The 15,118-nt window shown below is 37.7% G+C and overlaps 3 protein-coding genes across 3 annotated transcripts; all 3 read right to left on the minus strand.

Moving 5' to 3' along the window:
• Positions 1-404: 404 nt before the first annotated feature.
• LOC116722843 (uncharacterized) lies at positions 405-2,799 on the minus strand. Its single transcript, XM_032567183.1, has 2 exons — positions 2,738-2,799; positions 405-1,379 (listed from the first exon to the last, which is right to left on the minus strand). The coding sequence occupies exons 1-2, from the start codon at positions 2,797-2,799 to the stop codon at positions 434-436; spliced, it is 1,008 nt and encodes a 335-aa protein (XP_032423074.1). The 3' UTR covers positions 405-433.
• On the minus strand, positions 1,867-8,803 carry heg1 (heart development protein with EGF-like domains 1). The gene is made up of 13 exons (XM_032568321.1): positions 7,833-8,803; positions 6,894-7,366; positions 5,348-5,461; positions 5,108-5,230; positions 4,931-5,016; positions 4,717-4,772; positions 4,430-4,590; positions 3,983-4,117; positions 3,813-3,855; positions 3,688-3,725; positions 3,487-3,574; positions 3,151-3,328; positions 1,867-3,012 (listed from the first exon to the last, which is right to left on the minus strand). Exons 1-13 carry the CDS (start codon positions 8,678-8,680, stop codon positions 2,869-2,871), a joined length of 2,487 nt encoding a protein of 828 aa, XP_032424212.1. The 5' UTR covers positions 8,681-8,803; the 3' UTR covers positions 1,867-2,868.
• Positions 8,691-14,718, minus strand: LOC116722845 (cell wall integrity and stress response component 2-like). The gene is made up of 4 exons (XM_032567184.1): positions 14,163-14,718; positions 8,821-9,033; positions 8,767-8,774; positions 8,691-8,705 (listed from the first exon to the last, which is right to left on the minus strand). Exons 1-4 carry the CDS (start codon positions 14,701-14,703, stop codon positions 8,691-8,693), a joined length of 777 nt encoding a protein of 258 aa, XP_032423075.1. The 5' UTR covers positions 14,704-14,718.
• Positions 14,719-15,118: the final 400 nt, after the last annotated feature.

Consider the following 15,118-nt stretch of genomic DNA (forward strand, 5'->3'; position numbering starts at 1 on the left):
CTGAGCCAGACCTCTGCTGCCTTCACGGTCTGTTCGAAAGCTCGGAGCTGTCACTACTCCCTTTTCTCTCTCTCTTGTGTACTATTAAAGTACACTGTTGCCAAAAAAGCAAAAAACATCATTAAACTTACAAAAAGGATTTTGTTAAATTAAATTTCTGTTGATTGTATTTATTTTCTCTATTTTAATATAGACATTTTTTTCCCCCATTCAGACATCATACAATCTGTCTGATGTGAAAATAATAGAGTGGAATATTTCTGTACAGTAGTAATTACTTACACACATACCACAATGTAGCAGGTTTTTTTATTTTATTTAATCATTTAATGAAGATAATAAAAATAACTAAAAGTACATTAAGCAATAAAATATTTTTGCAGAGAAAAAAAAAACAGCCGTAAATATACAATTTTTCTGCAGGTCACATGTTTTATTTCTGCTGCCAGCTCCTAAACCACCAACCTGCTCTGTTCCACATATCTGCTGCTCTCTGCCTGAACACAGACTGACCAGCTCCCAGGTTAAACGTGGTGCCCAACATGTAGAAACTGACCGCTGTTGATCGTACATAACGACTTATGAAAGCAGACAGATTTTGCTGAGAAGTAAACACGTACTCATGCCAGACAGCAAAGGAAAAATACAGGAGACCCTGAATGATGCCAGTGATAGTGGCTCTCAACTGGCTACTGAGCCGAGCACTGGAAAGGGACTGTCCATTTATAACCATACGCCGAATGTGCATTCCAAGATAGACTACAGTGATCTTGGATCTATGATGACTAGATGTCATCATAACAACAAACAAGAGATAAAAATGACCCTTTTTTATGATAACCATAATAGCATATATGTTCACAGTCTGGTTCAGCAACTCTTCCACCGGTTTGGAGATGGATGCCTGTTCCACCGCAGAAGTCATGTTAAGTTCAGATCCAGTAGAATAGGGAGCCATAATAACCAAGACTAAATCCAGTAAACTGTAAATGTTTTCTAAAAGCAAAATGAAGAAGATGATTGGTTTGATGTTCTTCTTAATCCAGATGAAGATGGCTCTCTGTGCAGGAACAAACTGAGTGTAATAGAAGAAGTTCAGCCAGACAGAGGAAGCAAAGCTGCTGGACAAACAGCCAAGTGTGATCACAAGATATATTTCAGCGATCCCGTCAGCAGTTTTCTCAGAAAAAAACATTCTAAAAACTGTTAAGAAATAAACAATGGTGCTGACAACCAAGGAGCCCAGAAGTAACTTTAGAGGTTGCTTGATCCTTTCTCCGTGGAGAGGACACACGATGCAGAAGATGGAAAATGCATTAATTATGAAGTTGATTACGCCTACAGGCCCATTGACTAAAACCCACGTTAGGTAGTTCCATCTTTGATTGTGTGTTTCTTCTATTTTTATGTGTCGGTTTTCCTGTCTTCTCTATCTACTCTGTGAAGAGAACCGCTCTTATCAACTAGACAATGACATCAAATATGCAGTGGAATAATTCTGACATATTTACATATTATGCAAACAGATTATGAAAATTATTCTCATCAGTTTGAAATTACCTGTGAACAAGGTCGTCTTCAATGTGTTCATCACTTTAAATGCATTGTCATTGTTCTCACCTTTGATGTTTCACTTCTCTCTATGTCAAGTATAGGCAAATGTAGATGTTAAAAAATGTGAATACTAATGTCTCCCACTTTAACAGATATTTAACTGAAAATATTTTTCTCTTGTCAATAATAATTATTCTGCTCCTATAACATCCCCAGGCTCCATTGTCTCATGTGTCAAATATGTGAGTTGAGAAAAGAGTTTTTCAAGTGTTTTGATTAATTAAAATCAGCAATAAATTCCAGGCAAAAAAAATCATTTAGGTATTTTTTATTTAAATAAACACTTCTGACTAAAACGCCAGAATCGACACACCATATAAACACACAAAACCAGCAGGAAAACACTCATAAAAATAATAATCCATGTCAGCAAAGGCAAATTATGATACATCTTTACATTCAAACACTTATGGAGAATTATGATATTTTCTGGTAATTATTATTTTGCACCCAACTACCCACACACACACACACACACACACACCCACACACGCATACTATACCCTCATTTTTGTGCGCACACGCAAACACTTTCACACACGTAAAGCCACAGGTTTATCCCTTTGAAGTCAGTCAGTGTGTATGATTGAGATAACCATTGTGCTACATGTGGACAACTTGGGCATACTTGGAATAAATAACAGCTAGCATCAGTTTACAAAATCATTATTCAGTCAGTATAGATCCAATCTTTGTTATTTGTTAAGCTCCACAATTTTTTTTCAAGATTTATAAAACTAGATTTCTTAATACAGCAGTGTTGTGGACTTGTATTTCAGGTGCTGCATCATTCATATTTTTAGATGTTTTGGACCATTTTGCTGATGTCTGTTTTACCTTTCTAAAATCTTATAAAGAAGAATTGTTTTATGTTTCACTGTTTATCAGTGCAGTGCTTTATAGCCAGGCAGCAATAACTGAGCACAAGAGGCAGACAAAACACAAACTGTAATGGACCATTCACCTTTGCATTAAAACAATGGATGAATTGTTCCATTTACGGAGCCCTGTAGAAGTTGAACTAAATGATTCAAAACATGCAAAAACACTGAAATGGTCACAGGGAAAAGGATTTAACTTGCAAAATAGTTATTTTTAAAATGCGCCACACACAGAAGCTCACAAGTTTCTGTGTCGAACTCCGATTTCAGACAGCCAAACGACTTTACTCATAAACCTCCCCATGGCGACAATAAAAATCATGATGCAGTACAGTAAGAGTCAGAGGATGTGTGTGGGTCCAGAGGAAGACATTCAGAAGTAGTCTCTTCTCCGAGAATCATCGCTTATGAAAGAAGGGTTCAACTGGGCGGGGTAAATGCATGAGTGACGCGAGCCCGGCAGACCTGTGAACGGATACAGGCCATTTCTCTCCAGGTCGGAGTTACGCAAAGCAGGCTGAGGGAAACAATACAGAAAATACTTTAAATATTTGATCTTGTTGAAATTATCAGCTGTACCAAAGAAGTACAGTTCTTCTGTGCCTAAAAAAAAAAGGTTTTAATATTGTAAAATGAACATGAAAAATCTACTTACAGAATAGTAAATGTCAGTCATCTGCAGCAAGTTTTTTGTGCTGCCATTTTCCTGCATCTCTATGGTCTCCCTGCCCCACTCCATGGATATCCGATTATTTTTGGGAAAGTCTGCATACGGTGACATCTGCATGTCTCCACTCTTGAAGATGATTTTATTGATGTCATTTTTGTCTTTCCTGAAAGGTTGACATATTTAAAAGTAAATCTTACAGGAAACACCAACTTTAGCCAGATAAAACTAATTAAATCTAAATTAATATATATATATATATATATATATATATATATATATATATATATATTTTACATTCTCTGACAAGGAGGACCATCTTACTTGCAGCAAGTGACAATTAGAGCAATGATGAGAATGAGGAGGAGAGCGCCTCCTGCAGGTGCCACCACAACTGCAATCAGCTTATAAACTGTAGTGTTAAAATAAGAAAGAGATTGCAGTTATCAAAAAATAATACTAATAACACATGAAAAAATTTGTTACAAACAGACTGAACATTATTGGTCAGGTAGATCTACTTACAATTGGCACAATTGAAGCCCCCAAATCCAAAAGTGCACCTGAAAAGCAGAAACAAAAACTACTTTCGAACTTTAAACGTTAAATTTTACTGGTTTGATAGTACAAAGAAACAAAGTTTGACTCACGCGACACATGTGCCATTTTCCAGCTTGTATCCATCCCTGCATTCTGAAATAAGACAAAATTGGCATTATTTTTAATCATTTAAACAAATCAAACTAAATATTCTGTTGTTCTTCTCCAAGTGAGCAATTTATTTATCTGTCACCATTCTGTAATGAGGAAAAGAGCTTACCTAGGCAGGACAAGTCTTCTGGGTTGTGTTTGTAATATCCCTGGAGACACTGGCAGTAGGCCGTTCCACTGCTGTCAGTGCAGGTTGAGCGCTCGGCATCACACTGAGTCTTCTGAGCTTTACATAAGCTCTCCACTGGAACACAATTAAGAGTCATTCTGGATATTAAATTAAAAGTTTATGTCTAAATCATTTATATCTGTAATGGAGAGTGTTGGAAGTAATGTTTTTCTAATTTAAATAATCCACCAAGAGAGTGGCCTGAATGCTATCTGTTGAGAATGGTAAATGCTTTTGAATAAACTCTGCCCCCTGGCGGCTATACATATATACACTGAGATTTGATCAACTGTCCAAAGTAACCCTTCCAACACATCCCAGAAAGAAAGAGAAGAAAGTAAAGCTTGTTGATCTTGATGATGGTGATGTTCATGCTAATCAACTCACTGTGGTAGGAGAGCTGATACTGCAGGACCATTCTGCAGTGGGTCAGTGAGGAGCTGCAGTTGCTCAGAAACATCTGGATGCTGTTGTACACTTCAGTTGTCGTCACATCAGTGGAGATGGAAAACATGTTGACAGCCAAGATACGAACCCCGCCCTGCTCCCTAAGTGGAACAATCGCACTGTTTTATTTGTTTAACTTTTTTTTTTTTTTAGCAAATTAAAGTGTTTTAAAATAAGCATCATCTACAGAATATGTATGTAAAAGTTGAAGTGTGCTGCAGACTTACTTGTTCCTTAGTGTTGAGCGACTATAACCTTGGAGGACCGACAGTGACACGTTGAGCTGAATGAGATACATTAAACATCAACTAAATGAAGATATAAGCAGTGATGATGCACGTTAAAGTGTCTTGCAAAACTATGTATAGACTTGTATATTGTATTTACCTTAGTATTTTATATTTTGTCATATTATTTTTTGCATTGTAGAGTGAGACTTACCAGCTGTATGATCTCTCTCTCATACATGGCAGGGTTTTTGATATGATCGTGTCTGTTAAAACTGAAAGTTCCCAGGAATGTCTTTACTATAGAGGGAAGAAAGAAAAGCCTGCAGTGAGCAAGTTGGAATAACTTTAACAAAACCATAAACTGTACTGATTTGCATTTCAGGATCACCTCTGGTGCATGTCCGTCCATCCTCAAGATGATAGCCGAGTGGACATTCACAGTGGAAGGAGCCATTTGAGTTTAAACACTTGGAGCCAGTCGGGCAGGGGTTCTGCTTACACTCATCCATATCTGAACACAGTAGGTGCAAAAAAGTACAATATAAGAGGAACTCTTTCAGACCTGTAAATATCAATCATGTTCTTTGTAATCTGCAGATTTGTTTTGATCGTGTAAACATGACATCACCTTGGTTGCAGGTGGGTCCTGTCCAGGCCTTCTGACACTGACAGATGAACTCTGGTCCCTTATAGCTCACACACATCCCTCCGTTCATGCAAGGGTTCGACACACAGGGATTTCCTGGGAGTCAGGGAGGTCAAAAAGTATAGTGTCATCAAAACATTCTTTTCTTTTCTTACACCATTTTTTTTCTGCTGTAAAGCAGAGTACAGCATAACTATCTATGTGCACAAAGTATGCCAGTCCTATTTTTAGGATGTTTCTTCTAAAATGCATTTATAATAAATGAAATGTAGCAGATTTCTAAATCTTCTTTTCAGATGTAATAGGTCTGCTATTTCAGTTAGGATTTTGACCACATTACGCCACTGAGACTGCATCGGAAAAGGTCTTGCATGACACAGTTCTTGATAGCAATTAGGCAGATAATATAAACAAACCTGCCTTGCCTTTTGTATACTCTCAAGTAAGACAACTGTTGGAATCAAGAAGAAAATTCACAGCAGCATAATCTTCACTAAAACTCAGTACTTAAGCACATAGCTTCTACACACAACTCAAAACATTGTCTCTAACATTCAGAAACATGTTTTTGATAGTTGCAGTTCTGAGATATTTATATTTGGTGTTCTTGTTTCGAACATACATAGACATAGATTGTGAAGTAAGAGTGGTTATTTCTCATTTTAGCCTAAACAAATTAGAAAATGGTAATGAAATAATTTTCCAATATATCTATATAAATATGTGTCTGTAATTTCTAACAAAAATGATTATAAATAAAGACTAACGAAATATTTTCATTATAAGTAAACGTTTTAGGCATTTAAAATTGATTGGTTTGATTTTTATGGGTTTTTTTTTTAAACTGTAAGAGATTTTAGTTAATGACAAGCTTGGACTTGAGTTAAGAACGCAGTGCTTATATTTATGTATTTTTATAACGCTTTGCATAGGTTGTGATGTTTTATGGATAACTGCAATGTGTACTGTGCAATATTTAGAAGGAATACACAAGAAAAAAATGAAGTACTCCTTAGTCCTTCCCCTACATGTTAAAAATGTAAGGCAACTGGCTGCAATACGTGCTTTCACCACAGGACGTCGCTAAAAACCTTCAAAGATGAACCTGAATTCATTTATGAAAAATTGATCACTTTAACCTTAGGAGTTAAAATCGACAGTTACTCATATCTGAAAATAAAACAACTTAGCTTCAGTTTATGAAAAAATAATATTTTTAAAAATTTTCTAGTCATTTTGTTATGCATTTACAATATCTGTCATCTATCAAACTCAAATGCATAATGATTATTTTTAAGTAATATTTGACCTATAATCAGTTGTTTTTTACAATTACAAAAACATCCAAGCTTTTCAGCTGTTTTAAAAAATATATATGTGAAACATTTGCACTTTTAATGTTACCCTCTATGACATACAAGACTTGATTTTTCTTTCAGTCAGTGAAGATAAGAACATGCTGTGCCAAGGTCACATCAGGGAACCTAATAACATTGAAGTGTGAGCATGAATTAGGTCAGCAACTCACTTTGTGGCAGTCTGGCAGTTTGGACTGCGGTGGGCACCGTCGTCACTTCCAGCTCTGTGGCCCCTCCATCTGTCTGTTTCTTGGTGGTGTGTACAGCCTCTGTAGTCCTGGCAGGAGTGCTGTGACTGTCAGTGGTTTTGCTGTACTGAATTTGCATTGTGGTGAGTCTTTGGGTCCCTGTGCTTGTTTCTGCCTGCGTGGTTGCTGCTTTTGTAGGAATGACCATCTTAGTTGAAGGCCTCTGCGTTTGGACTGGTGGGAGTGCTGCAGAGGTCTGCAGGGTCGGGGTGGGGGCTGTGGAGGAAGGTGAAGTAGATGGGACAGTGGTCTCTGTAATGGATTCTGTAGTATAACTACTAGAGCTGCTGCTCAGCGTTGATGCTGATGTTGCTGGTAGGGAAGGAACAGTGGAGGCCATGCTGGTGGTGGTAAAAGCAGTTGACTTAAAGGTGTTTTCTTCTGTTGTCTGTGATCTGTTAAAATGAAGAGAAAATTGATTAAATCTCCAAGTAGCTTTGTTTCTGAATTAACTAAATTTTAAATACGTGCACTATCTTGCAAAAAAATATTTATAGCACTTAATCTTTTCTTCACTGATGTGCTCTAAGAAACATCTGAGGCCTTCATAGACCAGCTATATTTATACAGAGATTAAATTTGACACAGTTGGACTCCTTTTACATATTAGATTATTTTTTGAATGTAACTGATTATTTTTTGAAGGTAACTGTTTTTGAAGGAAACTGGTTTACATATTAGATTATTTTTTGAAGGTAACTGAGAGGCCTGAATACAAACTAACACTTTTTAAAATATGCATCATTTCCTTCCACTTTAGCATTATCTGTTTTTCTACCACCAGCAGGGGGCGAAAAGGCTAACTGAAATTGATTAGTTTCTGTGAGAACCAATTGGTAAAAAAAAAGTTACAATTTTTACCTCTCAGTGGCAGTGACTGGTGTAGGAGTGAGGAAGACCCCGGTAACCGTTCTTGGCACGTTTGTCTGAGACTCATCCATTTCAGATGAACTGCTGATTGTTGAAGGTACTGTAGTCAAACCTGTACCCACACTATCCTCACTGGTTTGGGGTGAAAGCCCTTCTGTGCCTTCTTGGTTCTGAGTGTTGGGGCTCTGGGCTCCAGTGGTCATCTCTGTGGACAATCCAACACTGCTGTCAGAATCCTGATCCGTCCCAGAGACATTTACTGGACCCTCTGAGTGTGAAGTGAAAGGAGAAGTGGAGGAAAAAGGTGTGTCTGACTGATCAGTGCTGGGCTCCGTTACCCTGAGAGGTGGAGTTGAGTTAGTTATCTCCTGAGATGTTAAAGAAAGCTGATGCTTTGTGGCGTTAGGTTGTCCGGTTAAACCTGGGGTTCCGCTGGCCGCCGCTGGACCATTAGTTTCAGAAAAACTCCCAGTCACTCTCTGCTCTGTAGTTTCTCTCCCATCAGTCCTTGTAGACGGGGCGCTTTGAGTATAACCCTCGGTTTCCACAGGCCTTGGAGGGACACCCCAGGTGGACGGAGGCTGACGGGAGCTTGAGTCCTCCGTAAATGCCGATGAGCTGCTGTTGTTAGAGGAGGTAACAGAGAGCAGAGTTCTTTCCCCGGCACGACTTACAGTTGTTGTGTAGGTTCTGCCGGTGAGTGTGCCGGTCTGCGACACCAAAGAAGTAGCGTCCCCCAAACGGAGCGTCGTATCTGGACTGTCCTGGGACATGGTTTCATCCTCAGGAAACAGCCAGGGTTTGTCCTCCGTAGACACCGAGTGGGAGATTACTGGCATCTGGTTTGTGTTAGTAAAGCCACTGCTACTACCGACAATGCTACTGCTACTAGTACTACTGCTGCTGATGTTACTACTACTACTACTGCTGCTGCTGCTACTACCACTACTAGTATTACTACTGCCACTACTAGTACTACTAGTACTACTAATACCACTACTACTACTACTACTACTCCTGCTGCTGCTACTATCACTACTAGTACTACTACTACCACTACTACTACTACTGCTCCTGCTACTACTGAACTCAGTGGTGGTTATAAAGGAGGAGGTAAGTGGCTTTGTGGACAGATTTGTGGCTTCAGAAAACCTGCTGCTTGTTTCTGTGAAGGCTTCTGTCTGCTCCATGTCTGCAAATAGAAAAAAAAAGCAAAAACCAAAGATTAATTTTCTCATTGTGTGCATTCTGAAACAATACAACACGAACTCGTAAAGACTAAGCTGCACCAGGTTTGGTAATCTGAGTAATTTATTCAGTATCTGAAGGAAAAAGTAGTTTTATTTTTTATTTATTTATGTTTTCTTAATTAGGTAAGCACTTTCAGTACTCTGTCAAGTAGCCAAATAAAGTTAATAAACCACAGCTAAATGTCATAAGCTGGCTGGCTAAATGGATATTGCAGGAATGAATGATTTAATCTATGGATGAATCGATGGTTGGTCAAAAAGATTGGCATTAATTATTTTTTTTAAATGGTTAAAATGGAGCAACTTATTCTCAGATCTATTTTTATTAAATTGTCATGTAAACATAACATTTTTTCATAATACATTTTTCTTTTTTCTTATATTGTCAGTCAAACTTCTAAAATACATAAACTAGACTCCAGTTTTTTCAAAGAAACCTGAATTCACTAAAACGAATTCATAGAAATGCTGTCATGATTTCATAAAATCCTTGAAATTTTGGTTTTGCAACCATTTAATAGTGCCCAATAGAGGGCGCCAACCAGAAAGGCTGGAACCTGTGTAGGGTGCAGACAGTAAGAAGATGCCGTCAGGGTGAACAAAACCTTTTTGTATGGGCACTAAATTTTGGGTGGAGTATAACTGGCAGCCAGTTTGTCTACTCCTAACAATGGCTTGAAGTCCTAAATATGGAAGTGACTGTCTCTGCTGGGAATCTGCCATTTCCTTCCTAAAGCTGAGTGAGCACAGGGCGATTGGCAGAAACCAGCAAAGCATGAATCTATTCGTGTTTTCATTGTTCAAAGGTCTCTTTTAGGCTGGTTAAAATGGTTTGGTCACATATAAACTCCCTGAACACAACCAGAAATGAAAAGAATGTGACGACAGAGACGCCATTGCCGATTTGGGGACATTTTTGTGGCATTTTGAAGTTGACAGCTGAGAATCAAGGGCAGCATGAAGAGGAATGGTATGCAGCAAAGGTTTCCACCTAGAAACATTGTTCCATGTTCTATTTAAATTAGATGACTCTTAGTATTACCCTCATAGCATACTCTGACATTATGGTGTTGACATTCAGTTTATTCATTACTTCGTTTGTTCAGAACAAAAGATGAGCTGTAAATTGCATTTTGGTTATAGATGTAATTTTTTCTAGCTGAAATAATACAGTAAATATGGAACCTTAACAACTCATATGACCTATATGTCAATTAGCATTTTATTTATCTGCTCAGACGTTTACCAACTACTTTACATTGTCCGCCAAATGCTTCACAATTACTGGCACCCCTGTTAAAGATGTGTTCAAAATGACCCTCAAAATAAATTAATCTTTTATTGCTGCATCACATTCCAGCCTTTACTTTTACTTTGATTAGTAACAACAATCCCTATGAAATAAATATTTTTTTATTTGTTTTAGGATTTACCTCCATAAATTGGCTGCATGAAAATGGCTACTTGCCTAAACTCGCTTTGAGATAATATTTGTTGTACATTTGTGCTATATAAATAAACTGAACTAACCAAGGAAGACGAAATGGCTGGAAAGGGTCACTTAAGAAAACTGCGTCAAATTTCTGAGTATGAGATTGTGCTACTGCAATAAAAGATTAATCTAGTACAGGCTTTTCCAATATATTTACTCCTGGGGGTAACAACTAAATAGTTAGTGGCCTGGTGTGAATGAGATTTCTTCCTCTGCTTATCTCTCTGGTCTTGTGTGGTCTGACAGCCTTTTATCTGGCCTCTCTCCAGGACTGAGAAAAGGGGTTAGTGATGGTGCCACAAATGGCTCCCATACAAAACTTATATAAAAGGTGGATTCAGCAGCAGAACTGCCTGTCTGGTGGGAAGCTAAGGGGATGAGAAAAGGGGTCATCAGACTGTTTTTCCCTCTTAGTTCCTCCGCATTTGTCTCTCTCTGGATCCATTCTGGGAAACAAAACTAAGACTGGAACGTAGTGCTGGCAGAAAGTGATGGACACTCCCAGATCACGCTGCTGTTTATCTCTTAGCTGTTAACACAGTTGTCAGTGTTGTGTCTTCACATCTGATATGCTTCAGAAACCGTTCTCTCTGGTTTAGCATGTCCATCTTCCTTAGTGACAAATTATTAAAAATGCTGTGAATAAACAAGTTAATCTAAATTGTGCATACGTTTTGTTGCCAGGTGGTTTAGCTGTGACCAGAAAGCTGCAAATGTTGATTTGCAGCTTTCAATATGACCATGACCTTGAGGCTCTATGTCAGTCATTTCAACCTTCTTCTTCCTTGCAGCATCCATGCCTTCAAGCGCAGCTCAGATTGAGGGCATTGGTGTTATGAAACTTTTTGGGACGGCTCCCACTTGGACTGAGTGTAACTGCATGAATCAAAGAGGGTGTTGGTGGGAATGTCCGAAATATCTCGCCAAACCCACACAGGCCAAATAAAACTAGAAACACATCATCTTAATTACCCGGCTTCAAAGAGCAGAAATAATAATTTTAAAAATGCTGTAAAAAGACATCAATGCATTTAGCACTGACGGTAATATTAATAAATATTACCTACAATAAAATACAACATTAAATAAGAAAGGCATCCAGATTTCAGCACTATTTTTGCTGAAATCTGGATGCCACGCAGGACTATATTAGGAATTCCTGCAATTTTTAATATAGATGTGAGGTTTATTTTAAGCCACATTTCCCTGACTCTTCTCTGGTTTTTAATTTTCATCATCTTTATTCCCCTATTGCTACAAAACTTTAACTCTAGGTGTGGACAAAAAGAACAAGCATAGTCCATACACTTGGACAAATATATTATTGACATGCAGCATGAACTTATGGCTCTTGAAATACAATACACCCAGTATTACGTTAATGCTGTCTTTGTGATTAGAATATTGCCTACATTCACATTGCAAAAGTAGTTACATTTTAATACTGTATATTATACAGTTCTAGTTATCTTGTTTTCTAGTTATAAATACAGAAAATTCTTGAGAGGAAAGTTGGTTTTTATGTAATCTGTACATATGTACAGCTGAAACAAGATATTAATATCAAGATCTATAGCAAAGACATTTTTGACAATGTCTATTCGTAAATGAGACTAAACTTGACCTGTGTTATTTTAGGATTGCCAAACTTATTTTTATTTAGAGAATAAACTTATTTTTATTTAGAGAATAATGAGAGAAAGACATTTTTGGTGATCTTTTAAACTTTATTCAAAGTCAGAAGTTTATAGACATCTTATTACCTCTTAAAACTAAAGACTTGGATCAACTATTTTGTGTTCCCTTGCACATGCTGCAAACAATAAATTTGAATGGTATGATGGCTGGACATTACACTTGCATATAAGATCTTGAACAGATAAAACTGGTACCTTTAGAGTCGTGGAGGTTCACAAATTCCTCCTGATATCACGGCCGATTTCTTTTGATTTTCCACTGATGTCACACAGGAAGCAAAGTGTTTGAAGTGTGCCTTCATTTAACTAAAATGTTTTGAATCAATTCACCAAAAGCAAACAAAGCCTTGATAACTGGCTTTCCAAGATTGCATTAAGGCATAATAATCTCTCTTGAATTAAAAATAGTAGTAGAAAGTTTTGTAAAAAGTAGAAGGATCTGAGAAAATATCCCATATTTGTTTTATTAGTCTGAAAACTAACTGTGAGCTAGATGATAAAATAAAATGCCCAATGGTTTGTGTGCAGGAAATTTGTCGCCAATTCCTTCAAAAGCAAAATAAATATATTTTTAAAAACGACATCTTCTGCATGTATAAAAGCAAAAACTTTTCATGAATATGTTCTTCTTGTATGAGTCTTGTCTCTGCCAATTGACACAGTACATAAACTGCAGGAAATTAGAGTATGCTGCCCAGACTGGAGTCATCTGAGGATTCTGCTCGGCATATTCATGATGTCATAATTGAGTTTCAGCTCTGTCTGCATTTTCTTTATATTGGAAGAACTTCATCAAGTTCACTTAAGATAGCTGAAAGGGCCTACTTTCATAAACAGATACTGTATTAGTTAATGGCAAAACAAACTTCCTGCATTTAACTAAAATGCATACATTTTGCTTCAAAACATTTAATCAATATTTCTGAGCGCATTGCCAAAACCTAATAGCATTCATATATGTAATATATGTTACATGTAGTTTTGGACCTTTCAGTTCATGTTGGTACCAAAGCTAAGTTATGTATGTTTAACAAGTAAATGTCCACTTAACTAATTAAATAAGGGTGAAGACCCTCAGCTTGATAGCATGTTTGACTTCAGATTTGCTGCTACATTTGATAGGGAATGTAAAAAATACTTAAACCTTTTTTCATTAATTTAATAATCTACACACAGACACACTATTCTTTTGGGCACCACATGCAATGATAACACCAGGTGACTGAACGAACAGCTTTAGTTAAATTCTAACCACATTTTTTGTTAAATTTCTTATTAAAACAATGTGGCTAACTTACCCGTTACTTACCATTAGATTTACAAGCTATTTGAAAAAAATAGCGACAAAATTTTTGATATGACTTCTAAAAGTTTTATTTAGTGTGAGACGTAAAAAAAATATTAGGAGCGAATTGAGGACCACTTCATCAGTTAAGACATAAAATCATGTGTAACAAAAATGTTTTTGTTTTCTGTTACTTTGTGGACAACACAAATAGAACTGGATCCAGCTTAGACTAATGCTATCATTATTCATTATTTACGGTTTTAGTTCTGTTTTCTACATAAAAGACAGCTTTAAATTTAATTTAATTCGGAATTTAAAAACACTCTTTCAAAAACAGCGCGGGGACAAAAATAATGTAATGGCTCTGTCTTTACTTATTTAGGTCTGAAACAACCTCATTGTTACGACAACAGGATAACTACCATTTATCACGTGTTTAGAGGCTCAGTCTGGAAGCAACAAGGTCCCATGCTGCATCCTGAAGATATTGATCACTTTTACATCATAAATTAAAAGCTACATTAGGAAATATGGTTTAACACTTTGCATGATAAACTTTCTATTATCCGCCGGACTCTCGTTCTATAATCTTACCGAGGTGCCCAGCGGTAGCAGCGTCGGTTCCAGCCGTATGTGTGAGCAGGAGGTCCCTCTGTGATGGTGATAAACTCTCGCTGGAATATGAAGTTGAAGTTTCACCGTTTTCGGTGTTGCTGGGTTCGTCTGTGCCCGCTGAATAATACAACCCGTCCGTTACCGAATTCGTGCTGTTGTAGCCGGGGGTCCCTGCCCAGAGGGGCCCCGGCAGACCCAGACCCAGCACCGACAAAGAGCAGAGGAGGACTTGATTCAAAAACCACGTTTCCATGACTTTTTTTGTAAGACCCCCGAAGTAGCGGCCGCAGATCGATTCCGCAAACACGAGTGGATGCCCGGGAGTCCTCCGCCGGGGACACCATGGGATGAGCGCTCCTGTTGTTGGAGCAAGTTTAGATGGGAAATGTATGACTCCTGCTGGAGGTCCGGAGGAGATCCGTAGTTCTGCTGGCGGGGAGCGGAAGATAACAGAGCCGAAGCTGCAGCCTGTTATCACGGCGGAGGAGCCCGGGCTCCTCCTCCTCCTCTTCCTCCACATACACACCAACAGATTCAAGTCTGATTACTGAGCTGCCTGCAGGTGTCAGAAGTAACACCCTAGAATGATTCCTAATAAGTGATGAAAGTGAGTACTTTAGGATTACACTTTAGACAATGTTTGTCTGAACAATGTTTGAATAGATATATTGAAGACAAAATGTGGAAAAAAATGAAAGCATCATGAGTTTATGATATCTGAAGTGAGGTTCTATTAAGACATTATAAACTGTGAATATCTTACTAACAGCTGCCTTGGCATCCTCTTTGAGCACAAAACCAGATAAGTTCGATCTGAAGTCTAAGGGTCAAGATCAAAATGTGTTGAGGGATGTTAGATAAAATCTGTGTTGTTTTATTTCTTTCATGCATATTTGAAAAATCTTTGAATTTCCCATGACAGCCATTTGTGGGTG

Source organism: Xiphophorus hellerii, chromosome 7 (assembly GCF_003331165.1).
Source record: "Xiphophorus hellerii strain 12219 chromosome 7, Xiphophorus_hellerii-4.1, whole genome shotgun sequence".
NCBI lineage: Eukaryota > Metazoa > Chordata > Actinopteri > Cyprinodontiformes > Poeciliidae > Xiphophorus > Xiphophorus hellerii.